Source organism: Pinus tabuliformis, chromosome 1_2, assembly GCF_031772625.1.
Source record: "Pinus tabuliformis cultivar Carrire ecotype Pingquan chromosome 1_2, CPIR1, whole genome shotgun sequence".
Classification (NCBI taxonomy): domain Eukaryota; kingdom Viridiplantae; phylum Streptophyta; class Pinopsida; order Pinales; family Pinaceae; genus Pinus; species Pinus tabuliformis.
The window spans coordinates 362,579,181-362,598,441 of NC_142298.1; the positions used below are offsets into that span (position 1 = coordinate 362,579,181).

Sequence of the window (19,261 nt, forward strand, 5' to 3'; positions counted from 1 at the left end):
AAGTCCCAACTGCCTCTGCGTCAACCTTTCGAGGCTCTGTGCTGTCTCTTTGGCACTATCTCTGCCTCTTTGCTATGTATTCTTTGCCTCGTGCGAAACTGCCCTCGTTGCAACAGATCACTGGTTCGATTCTCTCAGCGAAACCCCGCTCCAGAAAATCAAACTAACTGATCAATATGGTGTATCTCCAACTGATCCTCAAGCCTCCTCTTACACTTTTCTTGTTTAGTCTTCAACGACTGAGATTAAGTCCCTAATCAACGACTAAGATTATATTTGGCTTGATCCTCGTCTCTTGGAACCTTCTAACCCAAAATGATATTAATATACATTAATATTTTAATTGTCCTAGGTTTATACTTAGGACCACATTAAAAATATTAATTATTTTAATATCTCCTCATCTGGGTAGAATTTCTCCAAACTTTTTCGGGGTTTTGGAAATCTCATGTGCTTTAGCCTCTCCACCAATTTTCATGGCTAGAGCACATCCGATGCTACCACAAATCAACACTCCCTCTTAGTGAGGAATGTGCTCTAGTAATGCTTCACCATGGAAACATCACACTAATCCTCCGCACCGGTACCTGTGCTGATGCTTGGCTTGTTGCCTCACATCATCTGCACTACTGCTTCTTGTACTGCTGCCCATGACACTGCCACTGCCACTGCTACATCTGTACTGCAGCTCCCTCTCAATATGCTGCCCATGCTGCCCCTAGCACTGCCACTGCTAACTGTTGCACTGCAACTCAGTTACCGAGAAGTAGGTAACTGACTTCTCCCAAATACTGACATCCTAGTCAGTCTGGAAGCCTCGTGAAATTGAAGCTGCCTCTGCTGCTATCCTGTGCGCCCTCTGCTGCCACTGCGCTGTTGCATACACCTCTGTGCGTCTCGCACTGCTGCAACCTCTACTGCGTTGCCTTAGTTTTCTGCACCCAAGCACTGCCTTGCGGCTCCACTACACTTTGCTCCACCCGACCCTTGTCATCCTGCTACTGTCGTTAAGGGCTCCCGTAGACAGATATGATCCAAGAATTTGGGCACGTCAAGGGTCCTGCCCCTAGTATGTAGTCCTCTTGACTACAACTCGATGTCTCCCCACCTCTTCTCTAGAGGTGCATGAGCACTCATGGCACCATCATCATCAGTTTCGACTTCTTTCTCCGCCTTAGTTGGAGATGCCTTTGAATCGAAAGCCTCTCCCTTGTTTTTCTTCCTGGGACACTGGGATGCATAATGTCCCAGCTCCCCACAATGGAAGCACTTTACCTTGGAGATGTCCTTCTTCTTCCTCTTCCCTTGTTGTCCCACAGATGCTAGAGCTGCATCCTCCTCCTCGTCTTTCTTGATTCGACCTCCCTTGCCACCACTCCCTGCCTTGGTCATCCTCCTGATCTCTTCTTGGCGAAGAGCTGCCCACATCTCCTCCCATCTTGGAAGAGTAGCCCTGCCCAAAATACTTTGGACAAATGTCTCCCACTCGGAGACTGCATTCAGGGTAGTCCTAACGATAAATTCTGAATCCGATGTAGACCCCACAGAAGTAAGCTGGTCGCGAATCTCTTGCAACCTGAGAAGGAATGGATCTATCTGCTCTCCCTTCTACATCTGATACGATCGCAGATGGTTCTCCAATAGCATCTTCCGCTGCACGAAAGTGCCCTGATACAAGGTCTTCAAAGTATTACACATTTCCTTTGTTGTGTTCTTTTCAACAATATGTGGTATGACATGATCTTTGACCCCATCTAGGATCATGCACTTTGCCCTCGCCATTGCATCCTTGTACTTCTCATTTTCAGCTGGGTCGACCAGGATAGCCATGGTTCTTAAGGCAAAGTCGTTGATGCGATGTCGATCCAAGATTGATAGGATCCTGGCCTTCTAGATGACAAAGTTGGAAGCCCCTTCCAACTTGTCCTGATCCCTCAGTCCGTTCACTGCCATTTTAGCTCTTCTTCTGGACTCCCTCTGAGTTTCGATTTCCCTCCTAGAAATCTCCCTCAAAGTCCTGATTTCCCTCTTGGAAATCCTCTGGCCAGCTGTCGAACCGCTCCTCTCCAATCCTCCTTGCAATTGCAACTTGGATCTAGATTTCTTGGCTAGAAATCCGTCAAGGTAGCGACTCTCTCTACCTTGGTTTTGTCTCCTTAGGTACTATTTTGTTCTGATAGAACCAACACCCCACTAGCTTCTTAATCACAATCTGCCCATAGTGCCCTAAGCCCCGGCAATTGAAGAAACTGAGCCTTTTAGGCTTTGCGCAATCCTGACAACAACAAAATCTGCTCCTCTTGGCCACAACGTCAATCCATCCTGGCTGAGAAAGATGACCAGGCACTACGTAGGTCCGATTTGCCCCTCTCTGCCTCTGTGCTGACCATCTTCCTGGCTTGCAATGATGATGCAAGCCCTCTGCGTCACTTCTTCTCGGCTGCTTTTGCTCTAGAACAATGCTGTCTCTTGGGACAACTGCTACTGCTGCAAATTCTTCAGATTACTGTTGGTGCCTTCAGTTCTCCTGTGATCTGCAATCCTCTGATACCATGTGGAAATTTCTAAGTCTGACACGTCAAAAATCCCTACTGCATTATTTGGTATATTTTCTCCTACTTGTTCTTTTCATTAACAAGTTATTTATAAATATAAATACCGAAAATAAACACAAATGCAACCTTAACACTTATACAGATCAACAACTGAAATAACTGAGACAAACACACAAGGGACGCCGTTATTTTTGGACAATCGTCCCTGGAAAAACACAATGCGGGAAAACTGTTGCAGCAGATATGAGGGTTTTATTATTATGCAATTTCTTAATGCAACTAGGGTGCCATAAATGGCTCACCCAACAGAGAATGTCCTCAATAGTATTACCTCTCCTCGGAGACAGATATTCCGGCTGATCAGTCATCGGATGAACGATCCCACAACTATGACAACTCCTTAGCTGGACAACGAAAGCTGCTCCAAGCTTCTCCATTGCTCTGTGTCACTCTGATAGAGACTACGTCACCCTCTTAGCTCACCAGCACTCAGTGTGCCCCACAAAAATCACCCAACGCTGCCTCTTGGCCCTGCATCAACTCTGCTAGCCTCTGCGTAGCTACTGATGCCTCTGCGTCAACCTCTTGGCTCTCTACGTCAGCCCTCTGGCCCTCTGCGTCACCCACGCTGGCCTCCTCAGCCTCTGCGTAAGTCCCAACTGCCTCTGTGTCAGTCGTCATAGGCTCTACACTGTCTCTTTGGCACTATCTTGCCTCTCTGCTATGTATTCTCCGCCTCGTGCCAAACTGCCCCTCGCTGCAACAGATCAATGGTTCAATTCTCTCAACAAAACCCTGCTCCAGAAAATCGAATTGACTGATTAATATGGTGTATCTCCAACTGACCCTCAAGCTTCCTCTCACACTTTTCCTGTTGAGTCTTCAACGACCGACATTAAGTCCCTAATCAACGGCTAAGATTAGATTTGGCTTGATCCTCATCTCTTGGAACCTTCTAACCCAAAATTATATTAATACACATTAATATTTTAATTTTCCTAAGTTTATACTTAAGACCCCATTAAAAATATTAATTATTTTAATATGTCCTCATTTGGGTAGAATTTCTCCAAACGATTCTAGATTTTGGAGATCTTATGTGCTTTAGCTTCTCCACCAATTTTCATGGCTAGAGCACATCCGATGCTACCACAAATCAACACATCAGTGGCAGCAGTAGCAACGAATCGAAGGTGGTGACGAAGGATGAGAATGTGGCCCTCACATCAAAGGGTCTTAGTCAGGGGGAACAAAGAAGGAAGAAGAAGGACCTATCTAAGGTCAAGTGCTTCAAGTGTGGCGAGTTTGACCACTACAATACTCAATGTCCCCTCAGAAAGAAGGATAAGCAAGAGAAGCAGGACCAAGCGACAACACATGCTGAGATAGACACACTGTCCTCCAGGGTGGAGAAAGACTTTACAATTATAACTGCCATACCTCTAGGAGTGAGGTGGGGTGACTTGGAGTTGTAGCCCCAGAAATCTATAGAGTTTGGGTAGGATCCTTGAGGAGTCCACCTCATGGATCATTACCTTGCTACGGGGGGCCCACAGTCTTCAGTCACAGGATGGATCAGTGGCAGTTGATGCAGTGAGTACTAGAGTGACAGTTGTAGACTAGTAGTAGTCATATGCTTAGGAGCGCAGTGCAGTGTTGACAGTAGAGTAGGTGGCTCAGTCGCAGAGTTGGTAGCAGCATAGATTCTTCAGTGACAGTGCAAATGCTAGTAGCAGTTAGAGACTCAGGAGACAGATGCATCATACTGAACACAGTTGATTCATTATTTTGGATGCTTTTTAGTTGCAGTAGTTGCAGTTGCAACAACAACAAATGAGAGGGAGTTGCAGTGCATATGCAGAGTTCGCAGCAATATGGCGATGTTAGCAATAGCACAGATGTAGCATCAGAGTTGTGTAGTAGTTGGTGGGCAGCAGCAAATGAACATCAACAACATGACAGAGGTGATACAGAGACAAAGTGACGTGGAACAATGTGCAACACTAGAGAGAGAACACAATCCTCGCTAAGAGGGAGTGTTAGTCAGTGTTGAAAATATCGGTATCGGCAAAATATCGGCGAGGGTCCAGGAAAAATCTTATCGGCAATATCAGCGAAAATATCGGCAAGCATAAAAAATGCATAATATATTCATTTTTTTCTTCAGATTTCTAAACATATAAAGCAATAACAATATGAACTAAACACATTGACACATAAATATGAAGAAAGCACTGATATATATGATGTCAAATAGAAATGATACATCAAACTTCAAAGGCGATACCAAATCCTGCTGATCCCTGATAATTGTCCAAAAATAACATCACCTATCTTGGTAATCCTTGATAATTGTCCAATCAAGGACTCAAACAAAATAACATCACATATATCAAAACTTTAAAAGTATTTCATCATCATGAGTTATAAACATATATGTAGCAAAAGTTGCACAACAAATAAAACTAGCAGCTATCTATCTGAGACCATTGGGCTCTCCCTAGCAACTTTCTTTCTGTCTTGTTCAACAATTGCTTCAAGAGCTTTTTGCATAACCTCTGCACTAGAAACCATACAAGGCATTACATTTGCATCATGTGCAGAGTCTACCCAGATTGTATTTCAATCGTGTAACCTCTCCTGACATCTTGGTCCCACACAATTTGCATGATATATATGCCCGATTTGCCCCATCAACAACTTCCCCATACTCCTAAAATGGGTCCAAGGCTTTTGGCATATTTGACATTTGTAGTGAACTAATTCAAACCTAGGGCACAAAAAAAACAAAAAATTGGCATTAAACCCCCCAACACAAAAAATAATAAGTAATAACCACCTCATTTAAAAAAAATTACTACATTATTTGCATTTTGCAATGTGAATGAAAAATGGCAATAAGAGGGTGCATAAGCAAGTTGAAAAAAAAGGAGACTTGCTGTCCAAATATGGAGAAAACCCTTGCATTGGCTCATGGGCATGAAAATCATAGCAAATGGAAAACACAAATAAACAAAATGTTGGTAGGCAAAGAGGCAAGCAAGTATAACCCTAAATCTATGAAAAAATCATTAACATAGGGGTTTTTAAGAACATACATGTTAATGGAAGAAATGAAGTTTGTCTCACTATTCTTCAAACTTTGATCCACAAAAAAATCTTAGTTGGTGGTGATGATCGTTGTTAGATCCTCAAACCCTCCTTGACAACCACCACGAAACTCTTCCCCTTCATTATCCAACACTCAGAAACAAAAATGAAGAAAAAAACGGTTTTCCCTTTTTCTAGCCGCGGCAAAACATGCCCGACGAAATTTTAAGTCGTCTCGCGATATTTTGTCGAGATATTGGTAATATCTCGGAAATATCACGATATTTTCGGGAGCCAAAAATGTCGCAATATTTTCTTGGTGATATTTCGGCTCGCCGAAAATATCGCGATATTTTCGATATTCGACAATATATCGCCGATATTATCATCATTGGTGTTAGTTTCTGTAGCATCGGATGTGTTCTAGCCATGGAATTTGGTGGAGAGGCTAGAATACATGAGATCTCCAAAACTCAAAAACCGTTTCTGGAAATTCGACCTAGAGATGGCTTAGTTAGATTATTAACCATTTTTAAAATATTTCTTAAGTCTAAACTTAGGGAATATAGTTAATTAATCAGAATTAATTAAGTCAAGGTGCAAATTGTGGAAATTTCTGAATCTAACACAGCTGAAATCCCTACTGCATTATCTGGTTTATTATCTCCTACTTGTTCTTTCCATTAACAAGTTATTTATTAATATGAATACCAAAATAAACACAAACGAAACCTTCACACATATACTGATCAACAACTGAAATAACTGAGACAACACAAGGGACAACATTATTTTTGGACAATCGTCCCCGGAAAAACCCAATGCGGGAAAACCGGTGCAACGGATATGAGGGTTTTATTATTATGTAGTTTTCTGAATACAACTAGGATGCCATAAATGGCTCACCCTTTCGAGATTTTCCTTGGCAGAAGTACCTCTCTTCTGAGACAGATATTCCGGCTGATCAACAACCGGATGATGAGCCCCACAGTGACTTCAACTGTTCCTCAGCTGGACAACGAAAGCTGCTCCAAGCTTCTCTCTGGAACTGCGTCACCCTCTATGGCTCTGCATCTGCCTCTCAGCTCTCAGTCTGCCCCATGAAAACACCATAACGCAACTCTTTCTGCCCAGTGTCAACTCTGCTATCCTCTACGTTTGCCTGCATCAACTTCTTAGCCTCTTGTGTCCTCAGCGCTGGCCCTCCAAGCCTCTGTGTCAGCTTTGGCTGCATCTACGTCAACCCAATCTGCCTCTGCACTGTCTCTCCAACACTCTCTCTGCCTCTCTGCTATGTATTCTCGGCCTTCTGCCGAACTCTCCCTCGCTGCAACAGATCACTAACTCGATTTCTCAGCAAACCCTGCCCCAGAAAATCGAATTGACTGATCATCTTGGTGTGTCTCCAACTGACTCTCAAGCCTCCTCTTATACTTTTCCTGTTGACGATTCAACCACTGAGATTAAGTCCCTAATCAACAGCTAAGATTAGATCTAGCTTGATCCTCGTTATTTAGAGCTTTCTCACCCATATTATTAATACATATTAATATTTTAATTTTCCTAAGTTTAGGCTTAGGAACCCCATTAAAAATATTAATTATTTTAATATCTCTTCATTCGGGTGGAATTTCTCCAAACGATTTCTAGGTCTTGGAGATCTTATGTGCCTTAGCCTCTCCACCAATATTCATGGCTAGAGCACATCCAATGCTACCAAAAATAACAGAAATCATCTAAAAGCTCACACGAATCGACTTCAAGATGATCCTAGCCATTGATTAAAATTTAATCTTGGTTGTTGGTGCTCCAAGAGTGGATTATAAGAGGAAGTCGATGGGCACTTGGAGAAGATACACTAGAAAACCAAGTCGATTTTCCAAAGTAGCAGTAGTCAGTTGCCAGAGAGTTCGAGCTTCAGAGAGGCAACAAAGATAGTGAAGGGCAGGGACAGTGATTTAGAGGAAGTTTTCTAGATGCGGGGATGCAACAACAAGTGGTCAATTTATTCCCTGTGAGGCAGTGCAGAGGACTGCACAGTTGCTTCAGAGAAGTAATTTGATTTAGCTGGAGAGAAATTCGTTTTTAGCAATGTTGCGAAAATTGCAATCGGGATTAAATCGACAAGGGGAAAAAGTTGTAAAAATCGGGAAAAAATCGGTAAAAATCAGGAAAAAATCGTAAAATACAAAAATATTCATTTTTTTCAATTTTTTTTAATATCTAAAGCATCTACAACATAAAATAAATACATTGACACATAAATATGATAAAAGAACTAATATATAAGATGTGTAATATCATTTCTAGTGCTACATCACACATAACAGTGAATCATGTCCTGAATAGTAAGTCCTGACTCCTGAGTCCCAACTTAGCCTCAAAATATCAACAAAAAATATAATAATGTATCTCATATCATGAGTCATAATGTCATATACAATGAAATGAATCAAATAACTAATACCACTGATTTCCTCTGCCCCTCTTGTGAGAAAATGCAATAGCTTTCCCTTTCCCTCTAGATGTAGATGCCGGTGGAGTTGGCAGTGGACTCTGCTGTGCTCTAGAAGCTGAAGAACTAGGAGCTACAGGAGGTAGACCACGTCCTCTACTAGTGGCAGGGGTAGCTTGGGTAGGTTGTGTCACCTCCTCCTTCTGTTGCTCCGCCTCCTCTTCCTCCTCCCCCTCTACGCCTTCCACTACCTCCTGCTCTAACCAATCATTGGCAAACTCCATGAGAGGCCTCTCGGCCTCAACCCTCCATGCAGTAGTAGTGTCAATCCCATCCAATGAGATGGCCTCCATATCAGGTATCCTCTCAAGTTGCTTCACCCACAATCAAAGATTGTAGTAGACGTAGACCATGTCATTAAGTCGTTGGGATTCTAACCTGTATAAAGATCATAAAATAATAATTATAAAAAAATATTATTTAATGAATTCAATAATTTATTGGAAATTTGGAATATTTTAAGTTTTAAGTTTAACCTGTTGTGCTTTTTGTTGTGTATTTTTTCAAATACACTCCAGTTGCACTCGCATCCTGAGGAGCTACATGTTTGGCTGAGGATTTGAATGGCAAGCTTTCTCAGATGGGGTACTCTGGCACTATAGCGAGTCCACCATGCATCTACAACAAAATTACAAATAAGATAAACATAAGAAAACGAATGAAATTTGAAAGTTGAATCAAAGTATGAAGTTATGAACTTGAAGAGACAATGAAATTTGAAACGAACTAAAAAATCCCTGGCATTTTGGTCTTCCTATCAACCACAACCATCTCAAAGCTAAATGTGCTACCTGCCATCCTGTATATCTCCATTTCTTTGGAGATTTTTGCACGTTCTACTGGAAATCGCATCATCCTTTGAACACAGGTTAAGAATCCATCCATGATCTCAACATCAAATAAGAACCCACATGGGTAAGAAAATGCGAGGTTCAGGTAGATCCTTGCAGCATGAATGGGACGATGGAGTGTGTTGTTCCATCATTTCATCAATCACTTCCCATAGGAGGAGTTGTTTCTGAAACCCCTCATCTCCCTTATCATCATAGTAGGCCCGAATGGATTCTTTGGTCCTATCCATGGCCTCATACAAATAGCCCATTGCGGGCTTCTTACCATCAACTAATCGAAGAACCTTTACCAAAGGTTCAGTAACATTGCACACCTCCTACACTCTGTTGATTTGGGTAGCACCGGATGTGCTCTAGCCACGAAAATTGGTGGAGAGGCTAAAGTACATGAGATCTCCAATACCCCTAAATGGTTTGGGCGGATTCTAAACAATTTGGGAGATATTAAAATAATTAATATTTTTAATAGATTCCCTAAGTCTAAACTTAGGGAAAATAAAATATTAATGTGAATTAATATAAAACTGTGTTAGAAGGGTCCAAAAGTCATGGATCAAGCCAGAGTTAATCTTAGCTGTTGATTAGGGACTTAATCTCGGCCGTTGATGTGTCAACGAGAAAAGTATAAGAAGAGGCTTGAGGGTCACTTGGAGGACACACCGAGGGAGACTAGTTAGTTCAATTTCTGGAGCGGGGTTAGCTGAGAAATTGAACCAGCAGTTTGGTGAGCAGTCAAGAGGCAGCAAGTACGGAACAGAGAGACGGGATTAGCCACTAGAGATCAGTGCAGAGGCAGGAGAGGTAGACACAGGGCATTTCAGGTTGACGCAGAGGCAGCAGGAGACTGCGCAGTCATTAACTGGGCCTGCATGGGTGATGCAGAGAGGTCCCTGGTTGACGCAGTCAAGCAAGGGCTGACGTAGAGGGTTTGAGAGCCACGCAGAGGTCAGCTGGGCTGGCTCTGGGATTGGGAGAAGTGCTGAGAATTTTTTCTCTTTGTGGGTAAGTTAGTTTGGCACCCTGTTGTACTGAAGATTTGTTGAATAAATAAAAACCTCCATTGCTGCACCGGTTTTCCCACATTGGGTTTTTCCAGGGACTGTTGTCCAAAATAACTGTGTCAATGTGTTGATTCTTGTGCATATGTTTGTTTCTGTATTATGGTGTGATATCTGCAACAGTGTTTATTTTAATGTTTATTGAAGTAATTTCATAAATAACTTATTGTGGAAGAAGTAGGAAAAGTAAATCAGTAGCTGCAGTGATAGAATTTTCACACTCCCGCCCAAAAGTTTTCCTAGTATGAAACTAATTTGCATATGGCCTCTCCCTTTAGTTTGCGGCTAAATGTCAAAGCACGCCACTCATCTGAAAGAAACATTCTCTTCACATCCTACATAGAATTCAAGAGGGATTGAAGAGATATGAAACTGGTGGCAAACCGTGTAATGGCGGGGCGCACCAACTCCTTGTTGTTGGTGAATTTTCTCATCAATCTAAGCACAGATGCATGATTATATATAAATTTTGTAATGTTTTTTTGAGTCAATAATATCTTTGACGAAGGAAATTTTTCCTATGTCCTCCAACATCAAATCAATACAATGTGCAACACACGGTGTCCAAAATAAAGTAGGATGCCTCTCCATAAGCATCTTGCCAGCAACAACGTAATTTGCAGCATTGTCCGTTATGACTTGGACAACATGTTCTGCACCCACCTCCAAAATAAACACATCCAACGAATCACATAATAATTTTGTATATTTGATATGTGAAGGTGCATCAACAGATTTCATAGAAATTGTCCCCTTGGGACAATTAACCAAGAAGTTTATAAGGGTTCTCCCCTTTTGGTCGGTCCAACCATCTGACATCACAGTGCATTTTGTTTGTGTCAATGATGCCCTAAACTCCTCCAATATTTTGGTGCAGTCAACCTTTTCATTTTCAAGAATGCAGCATCTAGAGTCTAAAGTCATCATAAGAAGGGATTTTGTACCCTAGGCCAACAATTGCAAATGCCAACAATTGCAATAACATCAACAACATGCTGAAAAAATGGATTATTCCTTATAACGCTGAAAGGAATATCACTCCAAAGAAGAAACTTCCCCAACAACTTGTCAGCTTGTTCTTTCTCCTTTTTTTTAAGCATTGAAGTGATAGATGGTTGTGAACCAGTCGTGGTTTTAGGAACAAAAAATGATGAGGTAGTTACAAGGTTGGTTTGTAGAAATTGATGCTGAAGTAGAACCAGTGCCACTTCCATATTCATATCATAACACACTCCCTGCTAGTTGCTTTTTCAGATCTGCTTTGGTCATTTTGTCTTGCTCTAATTCTTCCAATGATCTCATGGCTTTTCGGATGATTTCCGCATTTGTATTGGTGCAAGGCCCTACATCACGTACAGGGATTTGTGCAAGGTGATACTTCAATCTATAAACCCCCCCGACATATGTTGCTCACACAACTTGCAAGACAAGTTTATTCTATCAAACCCTCCATCATGTTCACCAAATTTCCACAGAGGGTCCAATTTGCTTGGCATGTTTGTAACTTGGTAGAATTCTTGAGTTTTAATTTAAGATGAAGTTTGAAGTTGAACCTATGGCACAATAAGAATTGCAAGTTGAAAAAAAAAAATTACATACATGACACAACACATTGAATTTTTGACAAACAAAAATAAAACCTCAACTCAATCCAACAATAATAGAAAAAATGCACATTCAAACCCAATAAAAAATGATGCAAAAAAATAGAGCACAAGAAAAAATTAAACTAATAAATCTAACAATCAAGTTTTTGCATTTTTGACCAAAATGAACCCTCTCCACTCTATGCAACAAAAATGAAAAAAAAAACACTATCAAATCCACTCAAAAATCATTGATAATCAATGGGTTATAGAAACCCAAGCAAAAATAAGAAAAAAACCAAAACAAAATGGCCAAATTTGGTGCCCATACCTGGAAATCACAGTTTGCTGAAGAAATTTGGTCCAAACATGAAGTTCTCTTGCTTGGGATGCTAAAATCTCCCGTTTTTCTCCTCCTTTGCCCTAGTAGACGCCTTCCTCTTCTCCTCAACTCTCAAAATAAAACTCATCAATTTGCTTATAAAATGCGTTGTCCCGGAGGGTCGCAATTTTTTCCATTCGAATCGCGATTAAAAAAAAAAAAACAAACAAACAAACAAAAACTTTGTAAAAATCGGGCAATAATATCGGTTGAGTCAAAAAATTGCTATTAAATCGCGATTTTCACAACACTGGTTTTTAGTTCCAAAGGCCGGGTAGAGGGTCTAGAGTGCCGGAGAAGCAATTTCCTTAGTAGAGATAGGTAGAATGACTTCATCAGAGGCAGTTCAGAGGCTTGATGTCATAGGGTTTGTGCAGAGGCCAATGCAGAGGGTCCAAAAGGATGAGTTTCTGAAGAGATTTCGTGCTGGGGTTGCTTGTGGAAGAAGGGGAATTTCCCTTAAATAATTCTGGCGAGATTTACCTGCTGTTTGGATTTACAGTTGGGCGTCCATAAATTGTACTCATAATTTCACTGTTGCATAATAATAAAACCCTCATTGTTGCACTGGTTTTCCCAAGTTTGGCTTTTCCTGGGACATTTGTCCAAAATTAACGAAATCATTTTTATTGTGTGCGCTAGAATTTTCTTAGTGTCCAACACTATTATTTCTGCAATATTTTATTTGTGAAGGTTGCAATGTGATTTATTTGATATTTGCTGTAGCAAATAAATTGTAAAATAATTAACAATTAGAAAAATAAATTCCAGTTGCTGTAATAAGATTTCAGTTTTGGAATACATAAGCTAGGTCTAGGAGCAAAATGTTGGAAATGTAACTAGTGTCAGTCTTCATAATGTAATTAAAATGTACTATTGATATATTTATTCATTTATATTATTTTATTTCTAGTCAAAGCATGTTCTTCATGCTTATAGGGTCAATTGAGTTATTGAGTCAAAAAAATGTAATTGAGTCAAAGTCCCATTTGGACTTGTTGTAAGAAAAAAGAAAAATCATTTTATATGAGTCAAAGAGTCAAAATGTCATCCACAAGACTGAATCGGCCCTCCTTGGTCCAGTTGGCCTAAAGAGGCAGCTATTCAAGCTCTTGGACATGTATAAATACAAGGCAGTTCGACCTCAACCACTCACTCATACACATCGATTTCTATGCAAGATGAAGAAAAAAAACCAGCTGAAGTCAAAGGAGAGAGAGGATAGTCAAAGGAGAGAGAAGACGAGCTGATTTCTGCCCTAGTTCTGTTCACACATGCGAATTTTCCTAAGGGAAACTCTGTGCTACTGTAGGCCCGAACTTTCAGGCGCTGAAATTCAGGAGATGACCAAATTTCAGAGATTTGACCAATGTTGACTTTTGTTGACTATCTTGTATGAGGGTTGACTTGGGTCTTTGTGGCAATCTTGGTCTTGGTCTTGGGTCTTGGATATCTCACTTTGATCTGATTCTATAAGAAGAGGATTTCTTGGGTTTTCCACCTGTGGGGTTTTGCCCTAGCTTGGAGCCTAATTTCTTGTGTTCCTTTGTTTTTTTGTGATCTTCATGTTTTGTATTTTTGGTAATTGCTTGATGAAGAAGATAATATAAGTAACAAGAAGCCATTAAATACTCACAAGTAATTATCAAGATAGAGAAATCATCCTAAATCCTACTACACTTGATTTCTCAACATAAAACATTTGTTTTAGCTGATTGCAAGTCCTATGCGGTTGAAGGGCATGGGGATGTTGTTAAGTGGTCAAAATAGCCCACAAACATTAACATTCTAAATGTGGCCACAATTGTACTTAAGCAAGGTATTTAAATCCCTATTCTAATGATTTTCATGTTAACAACTTATCTGGTTGGGATGATTTTATGACTTTGTCCCATTTCATTATCATTTTGATTATTTATTTGTAGGTTTGTCTTTTAATATTCATGTTTGGGTAAAGCTACTCATTACGATTAAAAAAGAGACCAAGGTAGTGAAATTTGTTGAAACTATAAAATTTTGTTTGAGGAATGTCACCAGCTGAATTTCTTTTTACTTTCAACTTAGTCTATTTCTGATTAGTTGTCATAAACGTTCTCCATAAAATTTGAATACATAGATTGCAAAAACGAGTGAGAGAAGAATTGCAAGGATACGTGATAATTTTCCCTCATATTGTTATTCCTTTTCTTCTATGCAATCCGCAAGGTGGCCACATATAGTATAGAACTTAATAGATGTTGTTCTATATTCTTAGGTAGTCCTCTTTAATCAACACAAAGGATTATTTTGTCCATATACATTCAATTCATCATTAATATTATATATTTTAAGCGTTTAATTCTTGAGGGAGTTCTTATTCTTGCAATATATGATTTCATAAATAGCATTAACATCGATTGTGTTTGCAAAATTTTAGGAAATTGATCAAATGACAGAGCTTGTGTGTGTGCACGATTCTGCACGCCCTCTTGTTTTAAACGAAGATGTGAAAAAGGTATTCTTATTCTCCATGCTTGCTTTTCATTAGCTTAACTATAAGTTCTGTTTTTGTGGTAGCACATTGTTTATGGTTAACAAGAGTTGTTAACAATAAATTTTAAATTAACACAATGCTGATAGTTTTTAACTTGTATTGATTAGTGTTGTTATTTGTCAGGCCTCCCTATCTTGACTATTGGGTTCCTTCTACTACTATGACACTTCTAGCTTTTATTTTTTGAAATTATGTGCAAGATTAGGCAATCTCAGGACCATACATAAGCTATGGGACTAGACAAGTACGCTGTAACTAAAAAAAGTTCTATTTTATGATTATCAAAGGAGGCATACGTACATAGCTTGCTAATGGAAAAGCCAGTAATTGCTCTAAGATAACAACACAACTACACCCAACGATGCTCTCCTCCTAACCATCAACAAATCTCCACAATTTATTTTTCCAAGTTTCATAGAAGGTTGCAAGTAGGAAACTCCTATTTATTATTGACGGCTCAAATCATGCATCCACTGCAATTTCGATCTTAGGCTTTGCTCATTTACAAAGTACAAAATTCAGATTACTTAGTTTACGGATGCTCAGTCCACTGCTAAGAATCTGATGGACATCTCATTGCTGCATATGACTAGTTGCTGGCAGCTGCTCAATCATTTGATACTCACAAAATGGGCAAACTCCCATTACCAACCATGGAGACCAAGACGCCAGGAAGCCACAACCATTGGCCCCTTCAGCACATGTTGACAATAATCCTCTCGCTCTCTGCTATAGATTGTTTCCCAACACCTTTGAACAAAAATACACATAAATAGTTAGCATGTAATGCAGTGCATTCTGGAACCTACTTAGACCCTAGGTGTAATTGGTAATTCATCCATCCCACTAGGTACCTTGAATTAGCTGTTAGAGAATGGCCATCTACATGCCTACCATGCATCTGAAGCTCAAACAATTAGCACATCTTGATGCTTATGGCATTCTTTTTTAGCGAAAACCTACATGGTGTTAGCTCACTAATCTGCAGCTTCACTGCATTTCCATATCTATTATCACTTATATGAAATGATAAGATGCAAATGGCTTCGCAGGTGCAATATTATTTAAGGTTTATATGTTAAATTTCCTTAACCCCAGAAATCTAGCCAATTACTACCTAGCAGATTCTTTGTAGTGACATTTAATTATTATGCAGATCTACTGAATAAAAGACACAACTGGGACTTTAACATAAAGAGCGGAAGCAAATTAATCACACCAATCTCAATCCCATGCACACAAAGGTTCCTGCATTCAAATCAGTTCTTCATTCAGATAAATTCAGAACATACGAGGGCTCCCTTCTTGGGACAATTGCACATTGAGGAAAATAAAAATACAACAAAAAATGTGGAGTTATCCCAGGCTCCAGCTGATCAAGCCCCTCTGCAGATGTATCGTTTGATCTTGTTGGCCGATCTGGATTTGTCTCCCTTGCTACCACTTTGCACTCTTCGTTGAACCCTACACACTTGAATGCAAGGTGTTCTCCACCCAGTCATTGAGATCTCATTCTCACTGTGTTTTGTTCACTAAATGTGTCTTCTCCCTTAGCCTAGCCTTCCTTTTATATCTTTGAGGTATTGATTGGATCCACAACCCTAATCTCCAAAGCGATTGACAATTGAGATGAGATATTGACATCTCTTGAGATCAATGATTGAGATTCATCTAATTCACTAATGCAAATAACCTTTACATTTCATTAGATTAACTCACTTTATTTTACAAAAAGTTGATTACTTTAATAATTAAAGTAATTGCTAAGGTTAAGAGTCAATTAGGCAACTTCCACATGCCTAGACACATAGGCCTCTGCGGAGGTACTTCCCTAGCTACTCTCATCAACGCTCCTTCTTAGTGAGGAAGGTACTTCCTGAAGGGCCACCTGGAACTGGCTGCCCCTTGTTGAGAAATCTAGGGCATTAGTAATAAGTGATTTCTCTAGCAATGATAATTTCTTGTGAATACTTTTTACTTCTTTAGATTAGGTTCTTCTGTGACTTAGATTATTATAGTGTTCTTCTTCATCAAACAACTACTAAACCATAAACAATAATGAGACAAGAGGCACAGTGTGTAAGCGATCATCCAGGGCCAAAACCTCTCCAACTTGAGAGGAAAACCCAAACGAATTCTTCTTCTTATAGAAACTTCAAGTGACGAATACCAAGACCAAGACCCTTGACACAACAACCTCTCCAAGACACCAAGTCACAAAACCATTCTTCATTGCTTCCTCTTCTTGTCCAAGTCAACACAAGTCAAACTGCTTCCTCTTCTTGCCCAAGTCAACACAAGTCAATCTGCTTCCTTGTACTGTTAATATCAGCTTCTATGAAATTTCAGCTCCTTTCCATAGACCTGCAATCTTCGGCCTGTTTGTACCTCTGCAATTCTGCATGTGTGAGCTGATAGAGGGAAATTTGCGATGCTTTTCTCCTTCGCTTAGTTTGGAGGCTTCTTCTTAAGGCTTTGGCTACCAAGAATGATGATTGGTGACTTCCTGGAAGGTTTCTCGAGGGACTGAAATGACTCTATTGCAAAAACCCTAATTTCTGCCACATGTGTGAAGAGAAATTATCCAAAAACAGTGTTGGACCTTTTCACTCTTCTTGCCTTTCACTTCGCTGGTTATGAGACTGCCCCTTATGATTTTCACACTTCTTCTTATTACAGATTGCTTGACTGAATTTTCCTCCAAGTGATGTCAAGTGCTCCTATATATAGTGGTCTGTCCATGTGATATAGGCCGACTTGACCTTGTGCCTAGGCTGACATGCCATTCTGGAATCATCTTAATTTCCTTTTGTATGCCGACTTCAAGGAGTGCTGGTGACAAGGTCTTTTAGGGTTAATGGCTGAAACAAATTTACTTTTTACAATGTACAACATGCCCAAAATGGGTCTTCATTTCTTGACACTGACTGATTAAACTTTATTGTGAAAGTTTATCTATTGCAGCAATTGGAGATTATTCTTCTAACTCAGAAATTAATTCTGTAGTTTATTTACTATGACAAATAACGAATAAAATCACAGCTGCAATTTTCACCATAAAAATACTGCAGAAAATAAAATAGTGGAAACTGAGAAATTCTAGCACACACAATAAAATTGACACAATTATTTTTTGACAATTGTCCCCGAAAAGATCCAACTTGGGAAAACCGGTGCAGCAAATAAGGGTTTTATTATTAATGTTCAACAACAATTTTGAGTACAATAATTTAGATGCCCAACTGGCAATCTAATTTGAAGAAAACAGTTGAAAGCATATTATGAGAATTTTCTCTCACCCCACAGCTATTTTCTGCCTCCGAAATAGCTTCCCCAACCTCTGTGCTGAGATGCCTACGTCAACGTCTATGCAGTCCCTATGTTGACCCTTTGAAGATTTCGGCCTTCCTTCCCTCGACTCTTCCGGAACTGAAAACTTTCTCCCGGAATGATGCTGCTCTCCTCTTCCACCTGCTACACACCCTCTGGCTCTATCTTCTCTGCTGAACTGCTGTTACTGAGAAAATCGAATTGCTTGGGCAACTGAGTATCTGCACTGGATGATCTCCATCACCACATCGACTTTCTTTTATAATCCACTGTTTGAGCACCAACGACCAAGATTAAAACATAATCAATGACTAGGATCATTTTTGGGTCGATCCGTGTGAGTTTCTAGATGATTCACGCCTTATCTCAACTAATGTTGATTAATTAACCATATTCCCTAAGTTTAGACTTAGGAAATATTTAAAAATTGGTTAATAATCTAATTGAGACATGTTAAAATTGGCAATTAGGGCCAAACTCTATGTGGGTCATCTTATTTATGGCAGCTGATATTTTTATTGGATTCATCTCATCGAAAGGTGTAGGGTTGATCTAAAGATCATCCGATTCCGATAAGTATTCATGGAGATATGAATTTATTTGTGTTATGGGACAATTCATCAAGGTCGGTCAACAACCAAATTGCCCCCACTTATGCTCAACGTTTTAGTATAAATAGAGGTGCCTTGAAAGTCATTTAGACACACACTCTTCTTGTGATCTCTTCCTCTCCACTTGTCTTTGGGTTTTTGGTGGGAGGAAGAGATCCTAAGAGAGAGGATGCCCTAGCTCAACGCTGTCACAGAGAAGGCATGCCCTAGATCTAGCTGCAGGCAATGGAGAGAAGGCTCTATGTCCTAATATGGTAGCCTACATGGAGGGCAACTCTTATGGTGGACACAAGCCTAATCATTGTCCATAATAAAGCTTCCTTAAACGTTGTTCATGATATAGCCACCCTAAACGCTGTCTCTTAGCTGCAGCACATAAGGAAGAAACCGTGAGGAGTAAAGGGTTGTTTTAGGGTCAAATCATGGGTTCAAGTTGATGTCATGGACGCTGAGGGTACTAGTTGTTAGGCCAAGTTCTTGAGGGCTAAACGCTGATGCTTTGGACATGTTTTAAGGACCAAATGTTCTTGTGCTAGGCCGCAGGCCATAGCACCATAGCTGGGCTTGCGTAGGGCAGTAAAGGGCTGTCATATGCCCTAAGGCAGCAACGTAGCAGAGGAGGAGTTCACCTAAAGCATGCCACAGTCTTTCAAGCACTGTTTGGGGTCTATTGGATAAGTCTAAGGCTACAACAATATGCCCTAACCAGACAGTGACAAATAATCAACAACAAACAAGGTTGGAGCAACA

General features: G+C 40.1%; 1 protein-coding gene across 1 annotated transcript in view; it reads left to right on the top strand.

The window, feature by feature from the left end:
- Positions 1-19,261, top strand: part of ISPD (Nucleotide-diphospho-sugar transferases superfamily protein) — a 418,080-nt gene that overhangs the window by 114,463 nt on the left and 284,356 nt on the right. The window contains exon 7 of the mRNA XM_089393569.1: positions 14,454-14,531. Within this exon, the coding sequence (XP_089249695.1) occupies positions 14,454-14,531 (78 nt within the window). The remainder of the gene's footprint in view (positions 1-14,453; positions 14,532-19,261) is intronic.